Source organism: Chenopodium quinoa, unplaced genomic scaffold (assembly GCF_001683475.1).
Source record: "Chenopodium quinoa cultivar QQ74 unplaced genomic scaffold, ASM168347v1, whole genome shotgun sequence".
Lineage (NCBI taxonomy): Eukaryota > Viridiplantae > Streptophyta > Magnoliopsida > Caryophyllales > Amaranthaceae > Chenopodium > Chenopodium quinoa.
The window spans coordinates 6,783,183-6,808,892 of NW_018744239.1; the positions used below are offsets into that span (position 1 = coordinate 6,783,183).

At 35.9% G+C, this 25,710-nt stretch overlaps 2 protein-coding genes across 3 annotated transcripts; both read left to right on the top strand.

Annotated features, from left to right (window-relative positions):
- The first annotated feature begins 394 nt into the window (after positions 1 to 394).
- On the top strand, positions 395 to 15,643 carry LOC110694405 (putative clathrin assembly protein At2g01600). The gene is made up of 15 exons (XM_021871577.1): positions 395 to 676; positions 775 to 844; positions 951 to 1,048; positions 4,322 to 4,460; positions 4,584 to 4,711; positions 7,293 to 7,385; positions 7,466 to 7,516; positions 8,738 to 8,803; positions 8,886 to 8,951; positions 9,348 to 9,428; positions 9,533 to 9,613; positions 9,714 to 9,899; positions 11,704 to 11,779; positions 11,879 to 11,997; positions 14,883 to 15,643. Exons 1-15 carry the CDS (start codon positions 590 to 592, stop codon positions 15,240 to 15,242), a joined length of 1,701 nt encoding a protein of 566 aa, XP_021727269.1. The 5' UTR covers positions 395 to 589; the 3' UTR covers positions 15,243 to 15,643.
- A 992-nt stretch (positions 15,644 to 16,635) lies between these two features.
- Positions 16,636 to 23,874, top strand: LOC110694408 (putative receptor-like protein kinase At4g00960). 2 transcript variants are annotated; one of them, XM_021871579.1, is made up of 6 exons: positions 16,636 to 16,996; positions 17,150 to 17,286; positions 17,541 to 17,751; positions 20,865 to 21,099; positions 21,184 to 21,334; positions 23,122 to 23,874. In XM_021871579.1, exons 1-6 carry the CDS (start codon positions 16,936 to 16,938, stop codon positions 23,527 to 23,529), a joined length of 1,203 nt encoding a protein of 400 aa, XP_021727271.1. In that variant the 5' UTR covers positions 16,636 to 16,935; the 3' UTR covers positions 23,530 to 23,874. The 2 variants fall into 2 exon arrangements, with proteins under 2 accessions (XP_021727271.1, XP_021727270.1); XM_021871578.1 differs by having other exon boundaries at positions 16,639 to 16,996; positions 17,147 to 17,286.
- The last annotated feature ends 1,836 nt before the right edge of the window (positions 23,875 to 25,710 follow it).

Below are 25,710 nucleotides of genomic sequence, written 5' to 3' on the forward strand. Positions count from 1 at the left end.
CCCCAAGTAAGTCAAAATTCCCATAATTTGCAACTTCCTTCATGCCAACCAAATAATTTTATGCAATTTCCATGAATTTGATGTAGGAATTTAATTCCCATGAAATACAAATTCTTATGAGAAGTAAATTTTCATAGCAACCAAACGACACCTAAATCAACTTGTGCCCAATCAACACTAACACAAACATCAAAGTACTAGAGACCCCAAACCATACAATATACGTAGTGCAATAGCTTATTAGATTCTTAATTGTACTATATTAATTTATTATCATCATCATTATTATTTTTAATATTGACTATTGAATGAAAATTTAAGATGAAAGCAAAGCAATGATGCCATAATTTTTTCTAACAAAAGAAAGCCAGCGAAAAAAAAAAAAAAACCCCACCCAACTCAACCCAACCCAACTGTTCCAGACTACAGACTTTTTTGCTTTTCCCACCTCTTCACCAAAATTCTCTCTCTCTTCAACCTTCTTCTTCATTTTCCTCCTTTTTTTTTCTTCAGTAGCAGATTCATTTCTAGAGAGAGAAAGTCGGCGATCTCTGTGTAGTAGAGAGATAAAGCTTGATAGTAATTATCAATGGCGACTTTAACATGGCGGAAAGCTTACGGTGCCATTAAAGACCACACCAAAGTCGGTCTTGCTACAATTAACAGTGATTATAAGGTTTTTCATTTTCTTCCCCCCCTTTTTTTTTGTTGTAATTTTGCCCGAATTTTCCGATTATTTTGGTCTAACTTTTGCCTATTTTTGTGCGATACTAGGATTTGGATGTTGCGGTTGTTAAGGCAACGAATCATGTCGAGTGTCCGCCAAAAGAGAGGCATCTTAGAAGTGAGTAGAATTACATTTTTTTTTTTGTAATATTTGAAGTTTTTTTTTGTGGTAGATCCGTTTTTAGTGGATTGAGAATTTGTTGATGTTTGGTAATTGATTTCAGAGATTTTGCTTGCTACATCTGCAATTAGGCCTAGGGCTGATGTTGCGTATTGCCTTCATGCTCTTGCTCGCCGACTAGGCAAGACTCGTAATTGGACGGTACTGTCTTAATTTTTTAATCAGTATCATATAATCATCATTTGGTCAAGTATATTTTAATTATTCTTTGTTTGCTTGCATATTTTATGTATTGTTTTATTGGTTCTCGTTTTATGACCATTTCTCTGTAAATTAAGAAATGAATTGATACCTCTTGTTCACTCGGTGATGAATTTTGGGCTGAATCTAATCAGTTCTTTTTGCTATGAATTAGTATTATTGTTGTGGAGACTGAGTTTGTTGGATCATCATATTGATTAGTGTCAATGACAAAAACTTTTACAACATATTATGCGAAAGCCAGGTTTTTCAATGTTGAGAGGTTCTTTTGTTTGCAGGGAGAATGTAGTCACTGCCTTAAAAAGAATTGTAGGATTTGATAGTGTAATGTCTTTTACTCCCTCCGTTAAATATTATCTGCAACTGCAGTACAATTCACGGTTGCCAATGCAATTTTTAAAGGGCAAAGATTAGAGAAAGTTAAGTAACTTGTGTCATGTAATTAAGGTGGAGAGAGAATGTAATCAAGTGGCAAAGATCAGCCAACACCGCCTTCACCAACACCGCCGCCGCCTTCACCAACACCACTACGAACCCCACAAAACCACTACCACCACCAGCCCTAACCACCTCCAACCCAGACAACCCCACCACCCAGACCCACCTCTAACCCAGACCACCCCACCACCCAAACCCACCTCTAACCCAGACCACCCCACCACCTAGACCCACCTCTAACCCAGACCACCCCACCACCCACGCCACCAAGACCCACCTCTAACCCAAACCACCCCACCACCCACGCCACCAAGACCCAACCCTAACTTAGACCACCCCACCACCCACGCTACCAAGACCCAACCCTAACTCAGACCACCCCCACGACACCACCACCACTACGACCCCCACGAAACCACCACCACTACCACCCCCACGAAACCACCACCACTACCACCCCCACGAAAATCGAAATCTTCGAAAATAAAAACCCAGAAAATTCGAAATCAAAACACAGAAATTCGAAATCAAAACCTTGAAAATCAAAACCCAGAAAATTGAAATCAAAACCCATAAAATTGAAATCAAAATTCAGAAAATCGACGAAGAGGAGAGAGAAAGACGAAATCAAAACTTGAAAAATGAAATCAAAACTCAGAAAACGAAGAGGAGAGAGGAAGACGAAATCAAAACTCGGAAGGACGAAGAGGAGAGAGGAAGACGAAGAGGATGATGAGGAGAGAGGAACTGGAGAAGATGAAGGACGAAGAGGATGATGAATGGATGAACATGAAGGATGAACATGGAGAAGATGAAGAGACGAAGAGGAGAGTGAAAGACGAAGAGGAATTGTTGGTGGTTGGGATTGGGAGTGAATGGAGGGATTAATTAAATTAGGGAAATCTGATTAGTTTTAGGTTAATGTGGTTAAATTAAGTTAAAGGCAAAATTAAGAAAATCAGAATTTTTAAGTAAGGGTAAAAATGTAATTTTAAGGGTTTTTGTTTACTAAAAAAAGGAAAGAAAACAGATAGTTGCACATAACCCTGATTGGAGAAAAATGGCAAAAGTTGCAGATAATATTTAACGGAGGGAGTATTATTTTGTTCGAACACTTTTCTTTTTCGTATGTCCTAAATTTATCAGAGTACTTCCTATTTGGAAAATAATCCATTATTACGGCCCCAGTCCTTCTCACATTCTGTTAAAGAAAACCCCTATCTCACATCACATTTACTTTCCTATTAAATAATAATTGATAACATTTCAACAACTTAACACGTAAAACATTCTGCTCTTACAAAATTTTGAACTATTGGCACTCCTTAAGATTTTGCACTGGGTTGTGCAAATTTATTTGTCTGTTCCATTTTGGTGATTTTATCTACTCCTCTATCTTCATGCTTTACTAAGGTTAGTTGGTACCCATGTTGCATTGTGCATGTTCTCTCGTGAGCGGGCTTATCACTTGTCAAAAGAAAATGTGTTGGCCATCTATGGATTATTCAATATAGCCTTTTTCTAAATTTAGCAAATTTATTGTTATCTTAGATATAATTGTTTTTTTCTATTACCAAATGCTTCCATACTTGTCTTTTAGATTGAGTTATTTAATATTGGAATTAAGATGGATTCATTTATTATATTGATTCATCTTGGACCTTTTCTATTCATCCTTGGTTTCACTTTACTTTTTGACGTCAAAGTTTGTAATCTTTGATAGAGTATTTCCATTCATATAAGCATCAAAATTTTAATGTGCGTTGTCTTGTTTGATTTGTCTCAATTAGTACTCTAAGGGTAATAAATATTATTATTCATTGGTATTAGTGATCAAATGTATGAAATGGATATTGAAAAAAAAGGTGTGACCATTATAGTGAAACGAAGGTAAATTAACTTGCGAGCTTTTGGACAATGGATTCTGTGGGCTTTTGTCTTGTATGTAGTAATGGAAATTTAATATTGCTTGTTGCACCACCACTTCATGCTGACCTTCTGATCACAAATAAGGAAAAAAACCACAGTCGCGATTTGTTGATGTGGCATCTCATGGATTCTTGTTGTGAATTGACATAATAGAAATTATTCGACTTTGTCATTAATTGCAGCATATCTCTACATTATTGTTCAAAATATACTTTCTATCTCTTAGGATATTGTTTTGTTGTTCAGTGTGGAGTTGAAGGTGTTTTAACTGTATAGTGACTATATTGTGAGTGTAAAATTTTTGAATTTAATTGCGTGTTGATGTTTAATGGCTTTAATATTGGATTAAAACGTTCGATGCCATTAAATTTCAGTCTTTATTGAAATGTTTAACACTCTATACAAACATACATGGCATGAGTATAAAATGCTATAACCTAAGCATATCATGGATCAACAACTTATCATAGAACGGCATCTTACCGTCTTCATAATACAGGGTCCTTGATTTATCTCCATGGTGCTGAACTGCTGATCGATTAACTAATTGTCATTTCCTTTTGCTTGTGTGCTTTGGGCCCGTGAAACAAAGCATGATCCATTTTTCATTTTTTCTATGCTACATAGCTATAGTTATATATGTGACAGATCTGAACTTCACCACATTTGCTGTATTACTTTTTGTTGGAGAGAATCCATTGATTTGGTTACTGATGAAAGTAATGTGTACATGAATACTTGTCCTGCTTTATGATTTTGTTGGCAGAATCTTAGCTGTATGTTATAGATTATGATGCATAGACTTATGAGGATTCTTATGTTGTTTTTCCCCACCTTAATGAACAGGTTGCACTGAAAACATTGATAGTTGTCCATAGGCTGTTGAGAGAGGGTGATCCAACTTTTAGGGAAGAACTTCTTGGTTTCTCACAACGTGGGCGTGTACTGCAGCTCTCCAATTTCAAGGATGACTCAAGTCCAATCGGTTGTCCTTTAGTCTTTTATCTTTTTCTTGGTTATGCTTGTTCATTTTTACGTGTTCAGTTTGCTGCTCTTTTTTTTCTCCATGTTGCAACATCTTATGTAGTTTTATAATTGAAAATTGCAGCTTGGGATTGCTCTGGTTGGGTTCGTACTTATGCACTTTTCTTAGAGGAACGGCTTGAGTGTTTTAGAGTTCTAAAATATGATATTGAAGCTGAGCGTCTACCAAAACCTGCTGATGGGCAGGAGAAGGTGTGTATTCTTTCATTTTTTCCTTCTGAAATTTCAACTTATCACTTTGTTCTAATTGGAAAATATTAGTATATGTTAGATGTGTTATAGCTGATGGATCCATTACATATTTGCTAGACACTCAAACGCATTGCTGACTTAAAATTAGTTTGCCTGATTAGTTGGTTGTATTTACTGGTAGATTCATGCAAGTGATGCCATTTTATAACATTTATCTTTTTAGAAATTATGAGGCCATAGATAACATCATGCTGTTTAAGAATAGTTGGTGATAGTTTTGAAGCTTGGATTATGAGTAGATGCTACAATGTGCCATGAGAAATGAGGGTTCCTTAGTTTTGCTGAAAGTCTTAGGTTTGTTAGGCGCTAGGCACTTTAAAGGGCATAGGGTTCCTAAAGATCAGATGTGAGGTATGAGATGTAGGCATGCCATTTACATATGAGAATGGCTTCTTTCTTAAATTCGGGATTAATCCTTTTTTATTGTATACTTCCTCCGTTTTTTTTTTAGATGCATCACTTTTTAAAAGTAGAATTTTCTATTTAGATGCATCACTTTCCTTTCTAGTTTTTCTCTCTTCTCCTATCATATGGTCTCTCTTTATTTTTTCTCTTTATCTCTCTGTACTCAAAAAAATTGCCTAGGAGTCCGCAATTACAGAAGTGATGCAACTAAAAAAAATGGAGGAATCATTTTTGTTCTTTAACTATATTCAGTGTTACTAGTAAACTATTGCTGCATATAAAATTTGCATACTACTCAAATTAGTAAGAGAAATTGTGTCTATGGGTTTTGGCTGAATATGACACTTGTCTTCTCCCTTTAGTTAAGAATAGTGAATTGCTATTTGCTCCCAGAGGTTAAGCCGTAATAGGTAACGACTTTGTTGTCCCTCTTCTTCTCTCTCCTCTCCCAATTCACTGCACAACCACCACCTATACTGCTACCTAACCAACACCCCTACATAGGCTACTGCAACTGCCACCAGACCAACCTTTGCTCTCACTGCTACCTGACCAACTATCGTTGCTGCTTCCAGCCTGCCACTGCCACCTGACCAAATATTGGCCCACAACATCACCTATCTAGCCTCCACCACCCCTGTTACCTGACAGAGTGAGTCCTACTTAACCAGCCATCAAGAATCAACCACCCCACTGAAACATCCACAACCACCAAAGCAATCTCCTTAACCATCAAAATAGTGGTGCCTCTGAATTCTGTCTCTTCCCTTGGAGGAGGTGGAATTCAGAGACACTGCCCCGTATTGGTTGTTGGAATTGGCTGAGTTGCGGTGTTGGTCAGGTGAAGCGGGGTTGGCGATGGTAGTTCTGTGGGCTGGGTGGGTTTCTTGGTTAGTTGGTGAGAGTCTAAAGAGGGGAGGGATAAAAATGTCCTTAGACATTGTGGTTTGAGTGATATTCCTCTGGAAATTGCAACATCCTAAGAAAATTTTGTGGAACACTGTAAAGTAGATACGCAATGCTGCCCATGGCTCATGTATTGGTCATACTCTTGTAATTTCTTGGCTTTTTTGTATTTTCAAAGGTCAAAAATAGAGAAAAAAATGACAATGAGGCTGAGAATTGATAAGAAGTCCTCAAAAGCTGGAGAAAAATTGAATTAATGAGTAGAACAGTTGGAAGGGCTGGAAACAAAATAGAATCATTCCAAAGAAGTTAAACTCTCATGGTTTCCTTGTTGTCACCACAAACTATTTTTCCTAGTGCTCTAAACCAGAGGATCTGAAGAAGGGTGGGAATAGTAGATGGGTGAAGACGTGAGGAGGGAAAAAAGTTAGAGAAAGGACAGAAAGTCGGTTATGACTTCGAGAGCAAGCCTAGTATGCAAGTTTCTTTATTTTGGTCCCATTCCTCCTTGTTCACAATAGAAGCATATGTTTTGGAACTTTGCCCATGGCTTACTCTACCCTCTTTCCACTAGGTGAGCCATGAGTGCACAGTGTGGTTCTATGTTACATGGACTCGGGTACCAATGATTGACACGGGAACTTGTCCAAGCGTCTGACTCGGCTATTTTGTGAAAAATATCCATGATTTTGAACTAAAAGTGAAGTATCCAAGTGTCATACCCATGTCCGAGTGTCGAGGGTCCGACATGGGTACTTAAGGTGAAATGAAGAGTCCATGTAACATAGGTGTTGTTCACATCATTATCCTTGCTTTTTCTGGGGTCTTTTTTGCTATGTACTCAGGCCATCCCTTGTGGTGCCCTATTCCTCAACATTCCTTAGGCGCACTTTTTTGAAATTAAGGTTTGAGGAAAGATGTCACCAGAAAGGCAAACTCCCGTTATTGGACCTTCAGCATGGGAAATTGTATCATGTTTTTGTAGTCATAATCTCATATGTGAAGCTAGCCAGGTTTAGCCACAAAATTATTATCAGTAAATTAGTGTGAAATATTATTGTGTTTTATATTGTATAAAACCTTATCTTTTTTTTATTTTATTATTTTATATATATATATATATATATATATATATATATATATATATATATATATATATATTTGTTTGAGAAATACTTGCTTAACTTTGCTGTTTGAATCGTTTTTACAGGGTTACAGTAGAACCAGGGATTTGGATTCAGAGGAACTTTTGGAGCAGTTGCCAGCCTTACAGCAGTTGCTCTATCGTCTTATTGGATGCCGGGTATTTGGTTTCTCCTCTTTTAATTTTCCCCTGATTAATTTTATGTTTAATTTTTCTTGACTTTTTATTTCTCATAACAGCCAGAAGGTGCTGCTCTTGGAAATTATGTGATACAGTATGCACTTGCTTTGGTATGTAAAAACCTATTTATGGATTTTTTTTTTTTGCTGCTTTTCTAAGCTTGATGTGCAGGCTTCTGTTTGATACTTCCATTAATGTAGTTACATTTGTCTGTCCACCAATATTTTGGAATTCTTTTTGTAAATTTTATGATGCTTGAAGAAAATGAGTTTATGGTGGAACATTGGTGTAATTTATGCTTTAGAAGACATTTTGTTGTTTTATGTGCCATTATGCAATTAAATTGAAAATACTCAAAAATCTGATAGTTATTGAGCTTGATTCTCGAACTTGTGGTAAGCATTAACTAGAAGCTTATCACTTGAGTATTCATGAGCTATTCTTAAGCTTTTTTGGATCTAGAATATTAGATGGTGATGTGAGAGAATGAAACCTATGCGAGTTTACATTCGTGACAGTGGTGTTTACAAATTTTGTGGAATAGTCTATTTGAAAGAGGAAATAAATATTGGTAAGAAAAGAAAGCAACATATTTTATTGGCTGCATTGTTGTTGCTTGCTGGCCTCTTGTTTGTAATTTTGTATTACCTGCTGACATGGGCCATATAACTATAGCCCAACCTCTTTATTGCTATCCGGTGTTGGTATCTATATTGTTCACAACATCATGTTGCTATTGTCCTGGTTTCGAACTATATGTTATCATAGCAAAATAATGCTATACGTATATACGTTTAAAGCATTTCTGCAAGTTTCAACATTTAATTGACCTTTACTCTTTGACCTGTATTCTTTGTATCTTTTGTATAATATGGGGCTTGTCTGTTGTTTAAGCGTTTTATGGACATCCATTTTCTGACCTAAGTAATGTTGATGAGTTGGTTAATTAAGAGTGTGTACTAAAGGTTACCTTCTAACTTTTGTTAAGGTCAACTCTTCCCCATCGAGGTTACCTATGAATCTCACCTCATTTTGTTTCACATTCCACCCATCTTATTTAGAAGCCTTGCTCCGGAGATCTGTGATTAGCTGAGCAGTTGAATGTATGACTAGTAATTTGCAAGTTGCTGCACTGTCAGATTTGGGTTCTCAGTTACATATTCCCCCCCCCCCCCCTCTCTCTCTCTCTCTAAATGCTACATATGATTATCTGGTACCAAGATTATTATATGAATTATGGTTGTTTGACTTTTAATCATCTTTGCATTTGACATTTATTTGCTCTCCGAATCATCCCACTTAGAGGAATTATTGGTTCTTTCTTGTTTCAGGTTCTTAAGGAGAGTTTCAAAATATATTGTGCCATTAATGATGGAATTATTAATCTGGTTGACAAGGTAAATTGGATTTTTACTTTTGTCACATATTAAGGCACTTGTGCAAATGAGTCACACTGAATTTCATGTTTTCTTGTGGCAGTTTTTTGAAATGCCAAGACATGAAGCTGTGAAAGCCCTTGAAATCTATAGAAGAGCTGGCCAGCAGGTGATGATAATAGATAGTTACAGCTTCCTAATTGTTATTGTTTTTAGCAGTGCTTCTTAGAGCGCTCTCTCTCTCTCTCTCTCGGATAAAAAATGGTATTATTAATTAGCTTTTGCTGTTTGAACTAATCTTGGGAGCCCGTTGACGTTTTACCTTCTACCATACTATAACTTGTTTGCTTTATGGTTATTATATAGAGGAATGTATATGAAGGGATTAGAGATGGCCAGATGGGTTCGTTTATGAAAATTTCTGTTTGATTTTTTAGGTAAAAAGTAATGACGTAAGTTAATAGATTAAAAATTTGTCAATATAAATGCACTAATTGGGGACTAAGTTCGATTATTTTACTGAGTCAGGTAATATATGTAAAACTATCTTGTAATTTCAATGCAGGCTGCAAGTCTCTCCGAGTTTTATGAGGTTTGTAAAGGATTGGAACTTGCTCGGAACTTCCAGTTTCCTGTTTTGAGAGAGGTAATTATTAATGTTAAGAGGTTTTGTTAAATGTAGTTATATGGGTGATGATTTATTTGATAATGTTAGATATGGTGGATATATGTTCTATCTTACTTTTGCAGCCACCACAATCGTTTCTTGCAACCATGGATGAGTATATCAGAGAGGCACCTAAGATGGTAGATTTGCCAGCACAGCAGCTGGTAAGTTTGACTTCTAAATCACAGATAAATTTTGTATTTATACCCTATTATATATTAGCTTGATATTGGTTAACCTTTTTGGTCCATAATTTTGAATCAGGAATTCCCGGAAAGGCTTCTACTTACATACAAACCTGAGGAAAACTCTCTTTCTGAAGATGATAAATCAACTGTTGAAGATCCTCAACCTGTGGCTTCAGATGATTTGATATCTAGTGCTGAAGCTGCTCCTGCTACTACTGAAGCTCCTCCCCCTGCTATGAGTATGGACTCTGGCGATCTGCTGGTATGTCACTCCTTGATTAGGATATATTTTACTGATGAGATGGCTCCATATGATTCAGTAAAAGTTATTATACATTGTAATTTAAAACAAGTTTTCCTGAGTTTTCATCTATCTTGAGTAAGGTCTAGTTTTTTCTGCACTTTCTTCGTGGAGATAAAGAGAAAAGTCATGTTTGATGTGGAAAATTTGGATGCTTTGGGCTTTGTAACAATTATTAAGTTGTGGGGGAAAAATTGTAGAGCTGTCAATCTCTGACACGACACTACAACACAACCGAAACTGACACAACACGAAGACGAAGTTACAGAGAGAAAATACGAAGTCAACACGACACCAAACCAACCCTAACACGACTTGTTTAGATAAATTGGTCAAATTATGCATTATCCTGCATTTTTACTTAGTTTTGATAGATTTTGTGAACAACACGAAATTGACACGGGACCAAACACGAACACAACACGACATGACTTTTTGACAGCTCTAAAAATTTGTATTCATAATTTATTGATAGTTCCCCTCCCCCCTTTCTTTCTTTTTCATTTTTTAGTGATAGGGTTGGGAGAAAAAGTTTCTAGATTTATCCAATATTAGGGATTGGAGGGGCAACTTTTTTTTTTTTTTTTTTTTTTTTTTTTTCTGGAGACCTTTTTTCTATCTCGGGGGAAAACCCTTTACATTGAAAGCATCCTTTAAAGAGAATAAAATGTTGTGGCAATATAATAAATCTAGAAGCAAACCCACAAAACATTAAAATAAAATTACAAAGTGATTGAATTAGTAAAATTTCAAAAGCTGCTCTTTTGGAGATCTGGTGATTGGTATGTTGCCCGGACTCGTGTACTGCTGTCTGACACGAATACGTGTCCCATCATCCAACTCGTGGTTTTGGCTCAATATAGAAGTTTGAAGTGTTTTGTCCATGTCTGTGTTGAGGATTAGACACATATACTTTATCTAAGATGAAGATTCTGAGTAACATTATATGGTAGTAAAAAACAATTAGTTGCAACCTGAGCAACTCTGAAAGCATCAAAATCACCTCCAAGTGGCTAAGCATGCATGAGTGCATGCCACATACAACTGAAAATCTGTGAAGGATCACCAGTCTAATAGGCTAATAGCTGTTTAGGAGAGCTGGTTTGAGGGGCGGCATTAGTATTGGCACATGAATGGGCTGAAATTGGTGGGCGGAAGTTTTAGTGAACTGTTGATGTATCTTGCCCAGTATTGGACCACCAACACAGTATATATGCTTGACATACGCAAAAACCAGTGATCTGGTGTCAAAATAAAGCTTGAAGAACTTTTTGAGACTAAGGGATAGACTTTTTCACAACCTTGAAAAGCCAAATATGGACAGAAAGTTCCTAAAAGATTGCCAAATTTAAGCAATAAGGGCCAATATGTGGCAGCTTGGATTTCTTTCTTATCATCCTTCCAAAAGAAAAAGAAAACTTATCCTATAATCATATGCAATCATTAATGCTTCTGAAATCATTTTATCAGATGAAACCATAGTGTACACATATATATGGGAAAAAAAGGGATGAGTGGGGATAAATTTGGAATTCAAACCAAAAGAAAAAGAAAACTTATCCTATAATCATATGCAATCATTAATGCTTCTGAAATCATTTTATCAGATGAAACCATAGTGTACACATATATATGGGAAATAAAGGGATGAGTGGGGATAAATTTGGAATTCAAACTAACCTGTACCTTCTCTTATGCAATTGACACCGTGCTATTCTTTGGCTCCCTGATTTTTGCTGTCATAATTATTAGTTTCTGACTGCAGGGGTTGAATGATGTTACACCTGATGCAACAGCCATTGAGGAAAGTAATGCGCTGGCCTTGGCCATAGTGTCATCAGGTAAATTTCTGTGTTTTTTTCTTCTTCCTTAGTGAATTTCTGTTTGTTTCTTTTATTTTCGGAAAACTAATGTCCATTTTTTTTATTTGGAATGAGAAGGTGCTGCTTCAACCTCAAATTCTGGCACTGCTTCAGCCAATTTTGATCCATCTGGATGGGAACTTGCTTTGGTCACAACTCCAAGCACTGACATTTCTACTCATACTGAGAGGCAACTGGTATGTGGTATCCTTCTCTAGCATCGCTGGTTTCTACCGCTTAAAATTTGCATTAACTTGTGAAGGAACAGACTTTTGAGGAAGCTAGCGCAAGTAGTGTGTGGTTAAATCTTATCTAGCAGTAAGAGATAAATCGTGTTTCTCTCTTCATCCTGAAAAGCTATCCTTCTGAGTTCATTGATGATGCGTATTTTGCATACTTTCTCGTTAATTCATTCATATGCTTTTGGCTGAATTCATATTTGTGAATCATCTTGCAATAAGCTAACATCTCTCTCTCTCTCTCTCTCTCTCTCTCTCTCTCTCTCTCTCTCTCAGTGCTTCTGTCTTAGTATGCTCATGTTTCTTGAGTTTGGGATGAATGTCAAACACAAATGTCAATTTTAAAGATTTGGCCTTTAGTTTAGGACATTGCTTTTAACTATGGATATGGTTAAATGGAAGGCAAAATATCAATCCCTGAACATTTTGATATTCTATAAATTTCCGTGAGGAAAAGGATGCGAGTTAAATTACAAATGTAAACTTTTTCTTACAGGTTTTGTTTGCTTGTTTATTTCAAGTTTTGGTTGAATTCTGTTTATGTGGTATATTTCAAGTGTTATTTTCTGTGGTGTTTTGGGTGGTTGCCTTGTGAAATTATAGTCTACTCGCAGAAGTCTAGTAAAAAAAAAGGTAAAATGGAAACTAATAATCCCACCTTTGCCACTTTTGCTCAAAACAATCCCACCTTCAAATAATTTGAAAATAATCCCACCTTTACCCCTAATCTGCTCAAGTCCAGTAAAAAAGGTTAATGTTTTATTTATTTATTTTTTATTTTTTATATTTTTATTTTTACTTTAATTTCTTAATTCTCGCCTCCTACCTCCCACCTCCCTAACCTTTAATGGTAACTCCAATCACCACCACCACCAAACCTCCATTACCACCACCAGACCTCCACCCCGAACTCCCAACCACACCCACTCTCACCTAACCACGAAACCCCCTAAACCGACCACCCAGCCACCCTGAAACCTCCTAAACTCGACACCCCAGCCACCCACGAAACCTTCCCTCTGCTCTGCTTCCCCTCTCGCGTCACCCTCCCCCTGCTATCACGTCAATTTGCGGAAGAAATTGAGTGAATTGTTGCCACCAGAGTTCTAGGAAGTCAGAATTGGGCGTTTGCTTGCTACAATTGATACTTTTGGTGTCGATTTGGTTGTTGTTTATTGGTAGTTTTTGGAGTTGCAAGGGCTGATGTTGTCGTTATTTGGGAGTGGTGGCTGTGAAGATGTGGTCGTTACTGGGCGGATTAGTGGTTGCTCTGTATGTGTGCGAATATTGGGAACGGAATTGGTAGTTGATGGGGTTGAGCAATGCATTGATTTTGTGGGCCGTGATATGGTGGAGGTGCAGCATGTGAGGTTGAGATGGCTACTATTACGGTGTGTGTTTAGTGGTGTTTGGTTGGGTTGTTGTTGGTGGGCAGGAGGGACTGTTTCAGGTGGCGGTTCGGAGGGAAAGGGAAGGAAGGGGCTGCTATCGTTGGCCGGGAAAGGCTGGGGCGGCTTGGGCTTTTCTGGTGGGGTTGGCTGGTGGTGTTACTCCGGCAGGGAAGAAGAAGGCAATGGTGAGGAGTCTGTTTCAGGTGGGAGGATTGGGAAAGGGGTTGATTATTTTTTTTTTTATTATAATTATTTTTGTTCTTTGTTTTTTTATATTATTTTTTTAAAAAAAAAAAAAAGCATTTAGAAGGTGACACGTGGCAAGTCACCTTCTAACTTAGGTTGCCAATTTGACAAATCTGTAAAAGGCTTGTTTTGAGCAGATGAGGGTCAAAGGTGGGATTGTTTGCAGATTTCGAAAAGGTGGAATTATTTTGAGCAGAATTAGCAAAGGTGGGATTATTAGTTTTCATTTTTCCAAAAAAAAAAGGAGAAGATAGGGATGGCTAAATATTCTAATAACCGTTTTTTTGGTTGTATGTTGAGATAAGTAGTTTAAAAGGATTTTTGTTTCAGTTGTGGGACTTCCAAAATCTCTTACCATCCTTCTTATATATTGTAGATAAGATATTGTTGCTAAAAAAAAAAATAGGTATTTTATATGAACACTTCCTTAATATGGCACTATTATACCTCATTTTTCAAATTCTCTATCTGGATTTTATGCTATGATCAATATTGTTTGATAAGTATTGCTCTATCTATTTAGCTTTTGGAAGGAGTGCTCTTTGCTAGAGTGCTTGGGTGGGGATTGGAACCTGGAAGAACCATTTTTCCAATCACTACATTTTCTACACTCAAATTCTATAATTTAGACTTTTCAAACGTGTAATTAGGATTGGACCAGTTTGGCCAGAATTAGATGATGCAAGTATGGAACGTGCAGATAGCTACTAGCCTACTATGGCTGCATGGTTATTTGTCTTTGAAGTACGTGTTTGTGCAAGCTTCTTGTTGAAAATCTTTTCAATTTAATGCCATACTAAATTGAAAGCTGGGGGGGGGGGGGAATTCCTTTTTGTTTATTGATTTTATTATGGTACCTTCCTGTGGTTCTGATTTTTGTCATAATAATACCTTACCATGAATCACCTGACTTGGTTTATCATTAATGATCTCTTTTGCTGTGAAAGAGGCAATTGATAAATGATGTATATTAAGCTAGAGACATTAATTTTTACAATGATTTATGTTAATATATAATATAACGAGGATAGTTCATGATCATTGGATAGGGTAGATTCACGTTTTTGTATGAAAAGAAATGAGTGTGTGTGCATCTTCCTTTTACAATGCCATGTATGAATTTTTATAGCATGATATGTTTTGTTTGTGGAGCTTATACAGTGCTACTGCTATTTGATACCATTGGTAATATATCTTCCTTTGTAGGCTGGTGGATTGGATTCACTCACATTGAATAGTTTGTACGATGAAGGAGCTTATAGAGCCATCCAGCAGCCTGTTTATGGTGTACCATCAGCCCCCAATCCATTTGAAGTACATGATCCCTTTGCAATGTCCAACAACATTGCTCCTCCTGCTGCAGTTCAGATGAATTCTATGACTCAGCAACCGCCACACAATCCTTTTGGTCCTTATCAGGCTCCTTATCATGCACAAGCGCAGACACCTGTGGGGCTTGGGGCACCAAATCCTTTCGGTGACGTAGGTTTTGGACCTTATGCTGTTGCTCCTGTTAATCATCAACAAAATGCTGCTAATCCATTCGGGAATACAGGACTGCTGTAACCCTGATTGGATGCAATTGGCTTTTAGCACATATGGTTTTGGTAAAGTGAGGCTATCAAAGTGATGTTAATATGTCGTAGATTTTAGGTATGAGATGTCCATACGATGAAGGCATTTCTACACTGGATCTTCTTATAGTGTAAACCTATGAAAAAAGAGATTCATTAATCCTACTGATCAAGAATAATAATTTTTATTCTTTCCTATTGAGATCCAAAATATGAGGATTGTATATTTTTATTATATGGGTTCGTGTGTAAAAATATGGTAAATGTAGGGACTCGCCATGGAGTGCTTTGCGAGGTGTAATTTGTATCACTGATACTGCTGTACTTGAAATGTGTTACCACATTCGTCTTTGTTCTGAAATATGCCTCCTTTTCTGTTTGGGATAGGCCTAATCAGTTGTTGTCATTGTAATGTTACGAGTACATGTTCAGTTACTCTCTCTCTCTCTCTCTCTCTCTCTCTCTCTCTCTCTCTCTCTCTCTCTCTCTCTCTCTCTCTCTCTTTTCTCATAGTTGTATCAAAATTGGCAAAACACCATTTTACATCCTGTTGGGGTATTGTCGCCTTGTCGGATATATTATAGTAATTGCAAGCTGGAAAGTTTCTTGTGTTATCTCAAGTCAAAGAGGCTGCTATAGAATTACAAACTACAAAGATTAGGTTTAGTCATTAAATTGTAAATTTTATCATTGATTAGGGTAACCTCAATTTTCAAACTTAACCCATGACCTCCGTGCTTTGCATCTCCTCCGTTCTGGGCAATTTGGTGACCTTTTATACCACTTCACTTATTTATACTCCTATTCTCTTTCCTCGCCACCTTCTAGTTCCATCCAACCTATGATTTTTCTCTTTACCTCTTTTCTTTCCTCCCACAGCATTGGTATCCACCACGTTTCAAATTGGCATAGCTGTTGAAGTCGCTGCCACCGCCATCCCAACATCAGCAGTCCTTGTTCTCTAACAATCCAGCTCAAAAACGACATCATTTTGTCGGATTCAACCTCTATGGCAACGTCGTACTTCGCCATATATTGCTCAAGCAGGCCAAGTGCCATTGCCCTTACCTTTGACACCCATCAATGGGATTTTCCAAATATCATACTTATTCCGTTTTTTTTATTATTGCACCACTTGCCTTATTGATTAATAAGTCCATTACACCCCTTGATATCTTCTATATTATCTCCACCAATGACATACCTCTAAATCCCTCTATATTAGGGTACTTGACCTCTTTTTGTTTGAGGTTGACTTAGTATTACTAGGAATAGTCGATTTTGACGAATTCGCCAATTTCACAACTACTACGCGGAAGATCGCAAGGATGAACAAATCCCACGTGCATTTCTCAATCTACGCGTTCATAACTTGATGAGTACTGCTCTTTCAACACCTCACTATTGTCGTCGCTAACAACATTAATAATTTAGTCAATTTCAATTTCAAGTCAACTCACCTTTTTTTCCTTAAACATCCCCTCTTCTCAATTTTAACAAAAATTAGCTACCAATTTCTATCATCAATTTATTTATTTATTTATTACCTGTGGAAAAGTCAGCCAACTTCTTCCTCAGAAACTTCAGATTTTCAACATACTTTTTTATTTTTTTTATTTTTTAATTTTTATATCTTGAGTTTTATTCCATTTCCATGGAATTTGATTAAATTTCTGAATCAAAATATGAAAGCCAAAGACTTCATCAAGAGCATGATGAATCCTTTTAAATTCTACTCTGACAAAGGTACCCAACAAAAAAAAAAAAAAAAGAAAAATAGAAAAACCCTTTTCTTTATCTTTGTATATTGATTATTAAGATTATTACTTTATAATTTGTGATCATAGCTTGATTTTTAAGTGTTTTGTATGTTTTTTTGAATTGGGTATTTGTTAGAAGGTTCAAAAGAGGCAGATTTGCAGAAGATTGCAGCACAAGAGCAAAAACAATTTTCATATGAGACATTAATCAAAGCAACTGATAAATTTCATTCTTCTCACAAGCTTGGTGAAGGGGGTTTTGGTCCTGTTTTTAAGGTATGTTAATTTTGTTTATTCAAGTAGAAAATTTGGACTAGCAAGTGATCTCGTAAGGGAGTTGTTTTAGCTTAACTACAGGTTTCAGGTTCGAGCCCAGGGAATGAAGCAGTACTCCCCCGGCTCGAACCCGGATCTGGATTACTGAGTGGGATTTAGTTAAAAAAAAAAAAGTATGTAAGGAAATTTTGATTGCTAAAAATAGAAATTTGGTTATACCCAAGTAGTGAATTGGGAAATTTTTGTGGGTGTAGGGTAAATTGTTGGATGGAAGAGAGGTAGCAGTGAAAATGCTGTCACAGCATTCAAGACAAGGGCAGAAAGAATTCATCAATGAGGCAAAGTTGTTAGCTCGTGTGCAACATAGAAATGTTGTGAATTTGTTGGGTTATTGTACACATGGTGAAGATAAACTCCTTGTTTATGAATACGTCTCCAATGAAAGCGTTGACAAGCTTCTATTCAGTAAGATTTTCTGTCAATTTGCAATGAATTGTCTTGTGTTTTAGGCTCCGTTTGATTTAACTAAAAATTATGCAAATGATTTTCATGGAAAACAATTTTTTAAGGAAGAATACAATTGCAAACTAGTTTCTGTTTTCCCTTGTTTGTTTTCTTACATTATAAGTTATGGAGACAAGGAAACTAGGAGTGGAAGGGCGAGGATGATTGGATGAGAGAAAAAAGGTGGTAAGGAGGTGGGAGGAAAATATGGCTTACACTCCCTTTCATTTCGAGAGGAAAATGCTTTCAATCCTTGAGAGTTATTTTCCACCATTGGGAAAATTGTTTTTTTTTTTTTTTTTACCCCTTTACAAACCAAACAAAAGAAAATGAGAGAAAGTGCAAGGAAAAATCATTTTCCTGATCCAACAAAACACTCCTTGATTCTGAGGTAATTTTGTGATGGTTATTGTGGTTGTTAGTTGTCGTGTTACTAGTTCGAATTATGACATTTCTTAACTACATTATGCTCATTATATTTAAAATAATTGTTTGTTTATCTTTACTCATCACAATTGAAGAAGTATTTAGTATGCTTTGAGCAAGATACTAATTTGAAATGTTGGTTGGTATTGCTGATAAATTCAGGAAACTGGAATGTTTTCTTGGACATTCCAATATAGTGCATGTGACTCTTATAAGGAGTAGTTTAGTTTGAGGGAGTATTAATATTATGGCCTTTAAAGGACATACTAATATGGTGCTTGTGGAGTTGGATAGAGCAAAAAAAATTTTAAAAATATTTCTATAGATATCAAGGTTACATATATCTCTCTTGTACAAGCTCCAACTGAAGCAATCTCTGTGAATAAGAGTATAAAATTACAGCAAATACTCTAGTTTTATTCGGCACTAGTAATTGGTTAGGGATGAAACAGCTGATTCTTCCATCATTAGTATGTCGGTAAAACCCATAATCCAGGTAACTTTTGGATACTTGATTTGTTAGGGAAGGAAATACCATGGCTTGCCAATCTCCAATGCTGGACAGATGATGGAATGAATGTATCCAATGTTTCCAAGGTCACTTTGGTTGGTATGTTCTGTTATTGAGCAAAAGGCTTTTTATGAGAGTCGCTTGCCTCTTTTGGGGATTATAAGTGTTTTAAGGATGACAACGAGTTTGATCCATGCTTAGGAGAGCTTATTTGAGATCTTTTGGACCCTGTGTAGAGTTCTCTAAGGTCATCAGGAGGTTGCAGTAAAGGAGTTGTCAGAAGTCAGAACAAGCAAAACATCCTTCAATACACTTCCATAACCATGATATGTAGCATGCAGGAGGTCAGCATGGACACCCAAAGTACATGCTGGGATGCTCATGGACCTGTTTCCTGTTTGCAGCAGGCATTTTTTTTTAAAGACTCGGGTTTTTGATTTGAGCCATCGGATGAAGCTTGTATGGTTCAGATTTAGTGTGAATGAGGTTTTTCTCTCTTCTTTGAGAAGCTAGGCTATAATTATTCCTCTGCAAAGCATGCTCCTTAATTGTCGATAATGTTTAGAATGACAGAACCTATGCTCACGATTCAAAACAACTGGGTGAGCTTATCAATTAGATTCTTGTATCTCTGGTGTTTATCCTGGTTTAAGCATAAAAATTAGTTTTTTTCTTCTATATTGATGAATTATCCATGAATCTTAAACCCTTGAAAAGTTTTCTTAGATGATTACATTATATTATCTTGCTTAGATTTTGTTTAGATAGTTGTTTGACTGCCACACTTTGCTTCTGGGTATTGAATGCAATAATTGCCTTCTTTTTTGGAAGCCTTTGATAATTTTACCTTCAGTTGTATTCACATTTTGATCTTCATCTTTATGTCAAAATCCATACGGATTATACCAATGCAAACTTGAAAGTGCCTCAATGAGAATGTACTTTTAATAAAGAAAATTTTGCAGAGTGTAATTGGTAATTTGCTGATCATTATACTTTTACACCTTTGCAAGCATGAACCCGTTACAAAGTAAATTATGCATAGAGCTTGGGAGAAAGTAAAATATACATTGTTGAAAGCATTTGTGTATTAGATCACATGGCAGTCATTTTGTTAAGTAATGATATAAGGAGACTACTCGGTTTCTGTGCGATACCGAAAAACTTGTTTCTCATTTCTGTGTCTGTCATGTCAGATAGCCTCTCTGTGTACTGAATATTTAAAGTTCTTATGGATCATTATGACAATACTGAACAATGAGAGAAGTGTTGGTAATTGTAGGGGAATTCAGCAAATGATGACAAATGACAAACTTGACCTTATTTAGATTTTTCATTTGTGATTGATCTGGCTGCTGCTGGCATTATTATTGGGGCAAGGAAATTGTTTTAGTGATTGGTGTAGTCGTCAAGCTAGTTTTTCTGACTTTTGCTCCATTTTTGAAATTCTAGGAAATTTATGATTGCTGGTTAGGAAATCAGAGAATTTAGTGATCTTTTGAAGCCTTTTGGATGGTAAAAAGCTGTATTTTGGCGCATTATATGTGTCAAAGACAAGTGAGAGCATATGGTGAGATTTAAAAAAAAAATTTAAAAAAATTCTACCTGTTCCCTTAGGTTGTATTTTGGGGGCATATGATGAGATTTGCAATTTTTTCTACTGGTTCACATACATCCTTCAGGTGGGATCATATGATTAGTTTTGAAAATTTTCTGCTTGTTCACATACAACCTTTAGGTTGGTCAAAGTTTCAAAACTATCATGATATTGAAGTTGTAAAGTTGTGCACTTATGGCATCCGATGTTGTACCCATTGTACTTCAAACATGTGGTCATAATTGAAGCCATGACTTTTGACTGTATGTTATTCTAAGTTCTGTATACCAAATAATTGATCCATAATATTTTCTTCTAATTAGTTTTCTAACATTGTGAAGCATTGCTTTCATAAGTTCCTGACGTAATTGATGAATCCATGCTGAACTAACCTTAACAACTCCCAAAAAGCCATTGTCACTTAACTACAGAATTGCACTTATTTAAATAAAAACTGCTTCTTTTTCAAAAAAAAATAAAAAAAATTGCTTCATTTTATAGCCAAATTAATTGATATAATACTGATGGTGTCTGATACAGAGCCAGATAAGCGTCAACAACTTGATTGGAAAAAACGGTATGAAGTTATAGCAGGTGTAGCTAAAGGATTGCTTTACCTTCATGAAGACTCACATAGTTGCATCATTCACCGTGACATCAAGGCTAGTAATATCTTACTTGATGACAAATGGATCCCTAAAATTGCTGATTTTGGCATGGCTCGTCTCTTTCCTGAAGATCAAACACATGTAAATACTAGAGTTGCGGGTACCAAGTATGTCTTACTATTATAGAGTTGTTTTCTCCCAATGTGGCAATGTTCTTGCTCTCTGACCTGCAGTTTGTTTGATTGAAACAGTGGTTATATGGCTCCAGAATATGTCATGCATGGCCATTTATCAGTGAAAGCCGATGTATTCAGTTTTGGAGTTTTGATGCTTGAGCTGATTAGTGGTCAGCGGAACTCTTCATACAATCTATCCCTTGATGCTCAAAATTTACTTGATTGGGTAAGTTAGTGGTTTTACTAGTCAATCTACTTAACAAATTGTTCTCCCTATGATCCTTAATATTGGTCATTTGTAGTTAGGTATTTTCAATCATATTTGTTGTTAGTTGGATTTAGTATTTATTAAAGCCGTATAAATTAAAAAATGACGTTTTGTAATGCATTCAAATTATCAACTTAACTATGGTTTTGACAGCATGAAGCCATGAACTGACATGTAATTTTATATTGGTAGTACAAAACATTTTATATTTTGGATCAAAATCAATCAACTAAAGCTATTAATATTTTGGATCAGAGGGAGTTTTGGAATTGCCAATTCGATATCTATTAAGGAGTTTAATGAAATATATGGTATGCATTTTATTTTATTATGGGTTATTATGTATGTATGAATCTGTCCCAGTTTTAACTTGTGAATAATTGTATGCTGGGAGTAACTACGATCACGGGATTAAAGTAGAAACTGTTCTTTTTCTTCAGTGACGACGATTAATGAACCTAGGCTTTAGGATGCACCAAGAATTCAGCTGCATGCTCTTGCCAAAATCTGGTAGAGTTTCTTCACGCCCACAAAACCTATTTTTATTCCAGCTAACCTTTTTGGACTTTTCTAGTCAATATTACTCACCAGATGAATCATTTGACCTAAATTTTGTGGAATATATTTTACTAAGTATATATGTTTTATTTTATATCTTATTTGTGACAAAGTTTATTACGTTTTCTCTGGTTTTAGTGAGTGAGTTATTATGTGGGGGTATGTTGGTAGGCGGCTGCCGTCTGTTTTGCATTATTTGACGTCTGCATGATGGTAGGAGAGTTCATCTCTTGAAAAAGATGAGCCCTATTTTCTTAACATGTACTTCATCCGGTTTTTTTTTAATCGAACCATTTGGACTTCTTCACTATCCACACATCCCTCATTAATCATCTTTTGTTTTTTATACGGAAAAAAAGTAGTCGTGGTTTATAAACTTTACTAAAAATAGTTAAAGATAAAAATGTCCAAAGTTTTGCACTGGTGAAACTCTATTTCAATTTTCTTTTTTTTTTTAAAAAAAGGGAAGTATTCTTTCCGTTTCAAGATAATCTGACAAGTTTAGACAATCTAGCAACTATATTTAGTTTTTATTTATTTATTTTATTTTGTGGAAAGGTGACAGGGTGATTTAGATTTGTGACTTTTGTTATGGAATTTTTCCACAAATATCTGTGGCTAAAATTGGACCTATTTGGGTATTGTCAACGTAAATATTATATTGATGGGTCAAGAGTCAAGTGGGGTCTGGGGTTTTACTTGTCAACGTAAAGATTAATCTTAAAATAATGGCCACAAAATTAATTGTCAAAATTATCATTAGGAAGTCGGTCTTTAATGATATGCAGCATCGTACCATTTCGATGTTTTAAGATTGGCTTCATACTGAGCTTGCTAAAGAGTAAGGATGAGTAAAAGACGGGCTGATGAGCTCGAGCTTGTCATTGTAATGTCGTCTATTTCATATTTTTGATGTGTCGAAAGGGCTGGAATAGCAAAGTAAATGGCTAGGCCAAGGTTCTAGACAAACTTGGAAGTGATACCAAATTGTGTACATTCCAGCTACTGTAACCATCATACAATCAGTCATTTGCGGAAATAAAATGTTTACTGCCACCATAATCGTGTATATCCTCTGTTTATTTCTTATATACTGGAAAATGTGGGCAAAATTATAAAGATAACGGTGTAAAAACTAGAATGTTATCTCATGTGTAAAATATAATAGGTAAATTTTGGTTTGGCAGGCTTACAAGCTATTCAAAAAAAGCAGAAGTCTGGATGTTTTGGACCCATCAATAGCAAGCACGGCAGATGCAGAACAAGTAGCTCTATGCGTTCAAATAGGACTGTTATGCACCCAATCAGATCCTAATTTAAGGCCATCAATGCGTCGTGTAGTGGTTTTGTTGTCAAGGAAACCAACGAGCCTGGAAGAACCAACCAGGCCTGGCTTCCCTGGTTCAAGATATCGGAGGTCACGGAATCCAGGTGGATCATCCTCTCATACTGCATCTTCGGGTGCATCTTCCTCAACTAAAACTGATCACACCTCCAGTACGATGAGTGTCACCAACACCACCACCACCACCCATACTGCTAGGAGTCTAGGTTCAGATCCTCGTGGTAAACGGCCTATGAGACAGAGTGGGTAATAATTTTCAAGGATAAATTAGAAGAATGATAAGGAGGGAGTTTGTTATTCTTCTAAAATTTTGTACATAACAATTTGTTTGTATACCTTTTTTTTTTGGTTTTAGGAATGTAAATGAGGATAGGTTGAAGGGAAGGTGGACTATATTGTTCATCGTGATCATCACAAGCTATGAAATTCATTGAATTTCCTTCTTTTTTTTCTTCTAGAGAGAGGTACATAGCTTTTTATTTACCGTCTTTATTTCATATTATTTACAACGATGTAACATAAAGTGTGAGTGAAAAATGTTTAATTGTTGCAAATCATAATAAACGGATGTAGGTATAGTTTGAGGGAAGGTACATAACGAAATTAAATTTGAAACTTGTTTTTTGTTTTCTATTGGTGGAAATTCAATAAAATTCCAAAACTTTAGAGTGGCAGCTTTTATTAATGGAAAATGATATACAAAATAAAGTACATGCTTATCTATATCTACATGTATCATTATCCTTTATTAAAGAGCTAATTTATTTTACATTTTTCTTTATTTAAATGTTTGACAAAAGGTGAACCATAAAAGACTAATAAAATCAAAAACTACTAGTGTAGCTATAGTTTAGTGCATGATATTAAATCTCGGTAAAATTACAGTCACTGACACCAACTGTAGAGTATGTCACAAATAGACACGAACTTGTATTACTCGTTGAATCGACACCAATCTGCCAATAAAAGAATACATTGACACTAAGGCACTAAACACTCGAGTCTACTCCACATCGATCAATTATATAAGGGGGCGTTTGGTTCACAAAGTGGTATGAGTTTGGAATCAGAAATGAAACTAAGGTGGTATGAAGTTGGAACTAAATTCTTAATACCTTGTTTTTGGTTGTTGTCCGGGATGAATTTTTCCTTTTTATTTGATGCCTAAAGGTGTGGTATGAGCCATACCCACATCCCCCTTTTACCTTGTGGATTTGAGGTATAGATTTAGAAATTAGATTTTTCTTTAACAAACATTAGGTGTGTGTTTTTGTAATACCCCGTATTTTTTATGTATTTTATAAATTATTTAATTAATTATAAAATATATTTTTAAAGTACTCAAGTATTTTAATTAAATATTTAAAGGGCTAAAGTATTTAAATTATTGAGTTTTATAAAAGTATAATTTATTTTGGGCTAAACGTTTATTAATCGTTTGAGCTCGTTTAAATAATAGTATGTAAACAATCCTTACATACTCCTTGTGGACCAACCCATTTCATTTAAGTAAACCCAATTCTTTTATTTGAACCTTTGTGGGTCAAATATTTCATAACTAAAGCCTATTTTTTTAAGCCCAACCTAGTCTTTATTCCCTACTCTATAAATACCTCTCAATACCCCAAAATTTTCCCAAACAAGAGATCAAAAATCAGATTTTGGGGTAAGTAATCTTTTTTTTCTTTTCCCTTAATTTTCTTTTCTTTTCTTTTCCTTCTTTTCTTATTCTTTCTTTTTCTTTTTTTTTATGATGTTGTACGTGAGGGTTTTGGGAGAAACAAACCCCCACCTCACGCCACCTTGCACCACCTTGTTGCCGCCTCCAACATCCCGCCGGCGAGCCACCTCCGGCCGCCCAAAAATCGCCGGCAACCACCCCACCGAGACTTTAAGTTGAGTAATTTCTAGCATCGTGGCTAGTTGGAAAGATGATTTAATTAAGGTACGTATAAGAATACGAGAAACTTGATTCTAGGAGCATGTTTAGGGACTTGGGAAAAAAAACCTAGAATCATGCTAGGGAACTTGTGGATTGGTTGACATTGTTTGGTAATGAGTTGATTGATGATAAATGTGATGATTGGTTTAATTTATGTATGAGAAAATTTGCATTGATTTTCCTTATGAACATTATTTTTGCAATAATTTGCAAAGTGAGCTTAGAGGCAAAAATACAAGGATATATGGAATGAATCATTTTAATTACTTATTCATTTGTATTGAAATGGAATGAGTAAAGGAAGAGTTAAAGTCTTATAAGACAAGATTGTGGATATGAGGTGCCTTATGCATTTAAGGTGTTTATACACCGAGGTAGTTAAAGGATGCAATAATACATGTTGTTTGTCACTAATAAATTAAGAATTGAATTGGAAACTTGAATGATTTGTATGATTGATGTATGATTGGTTGTGTTGATTGCATGCGA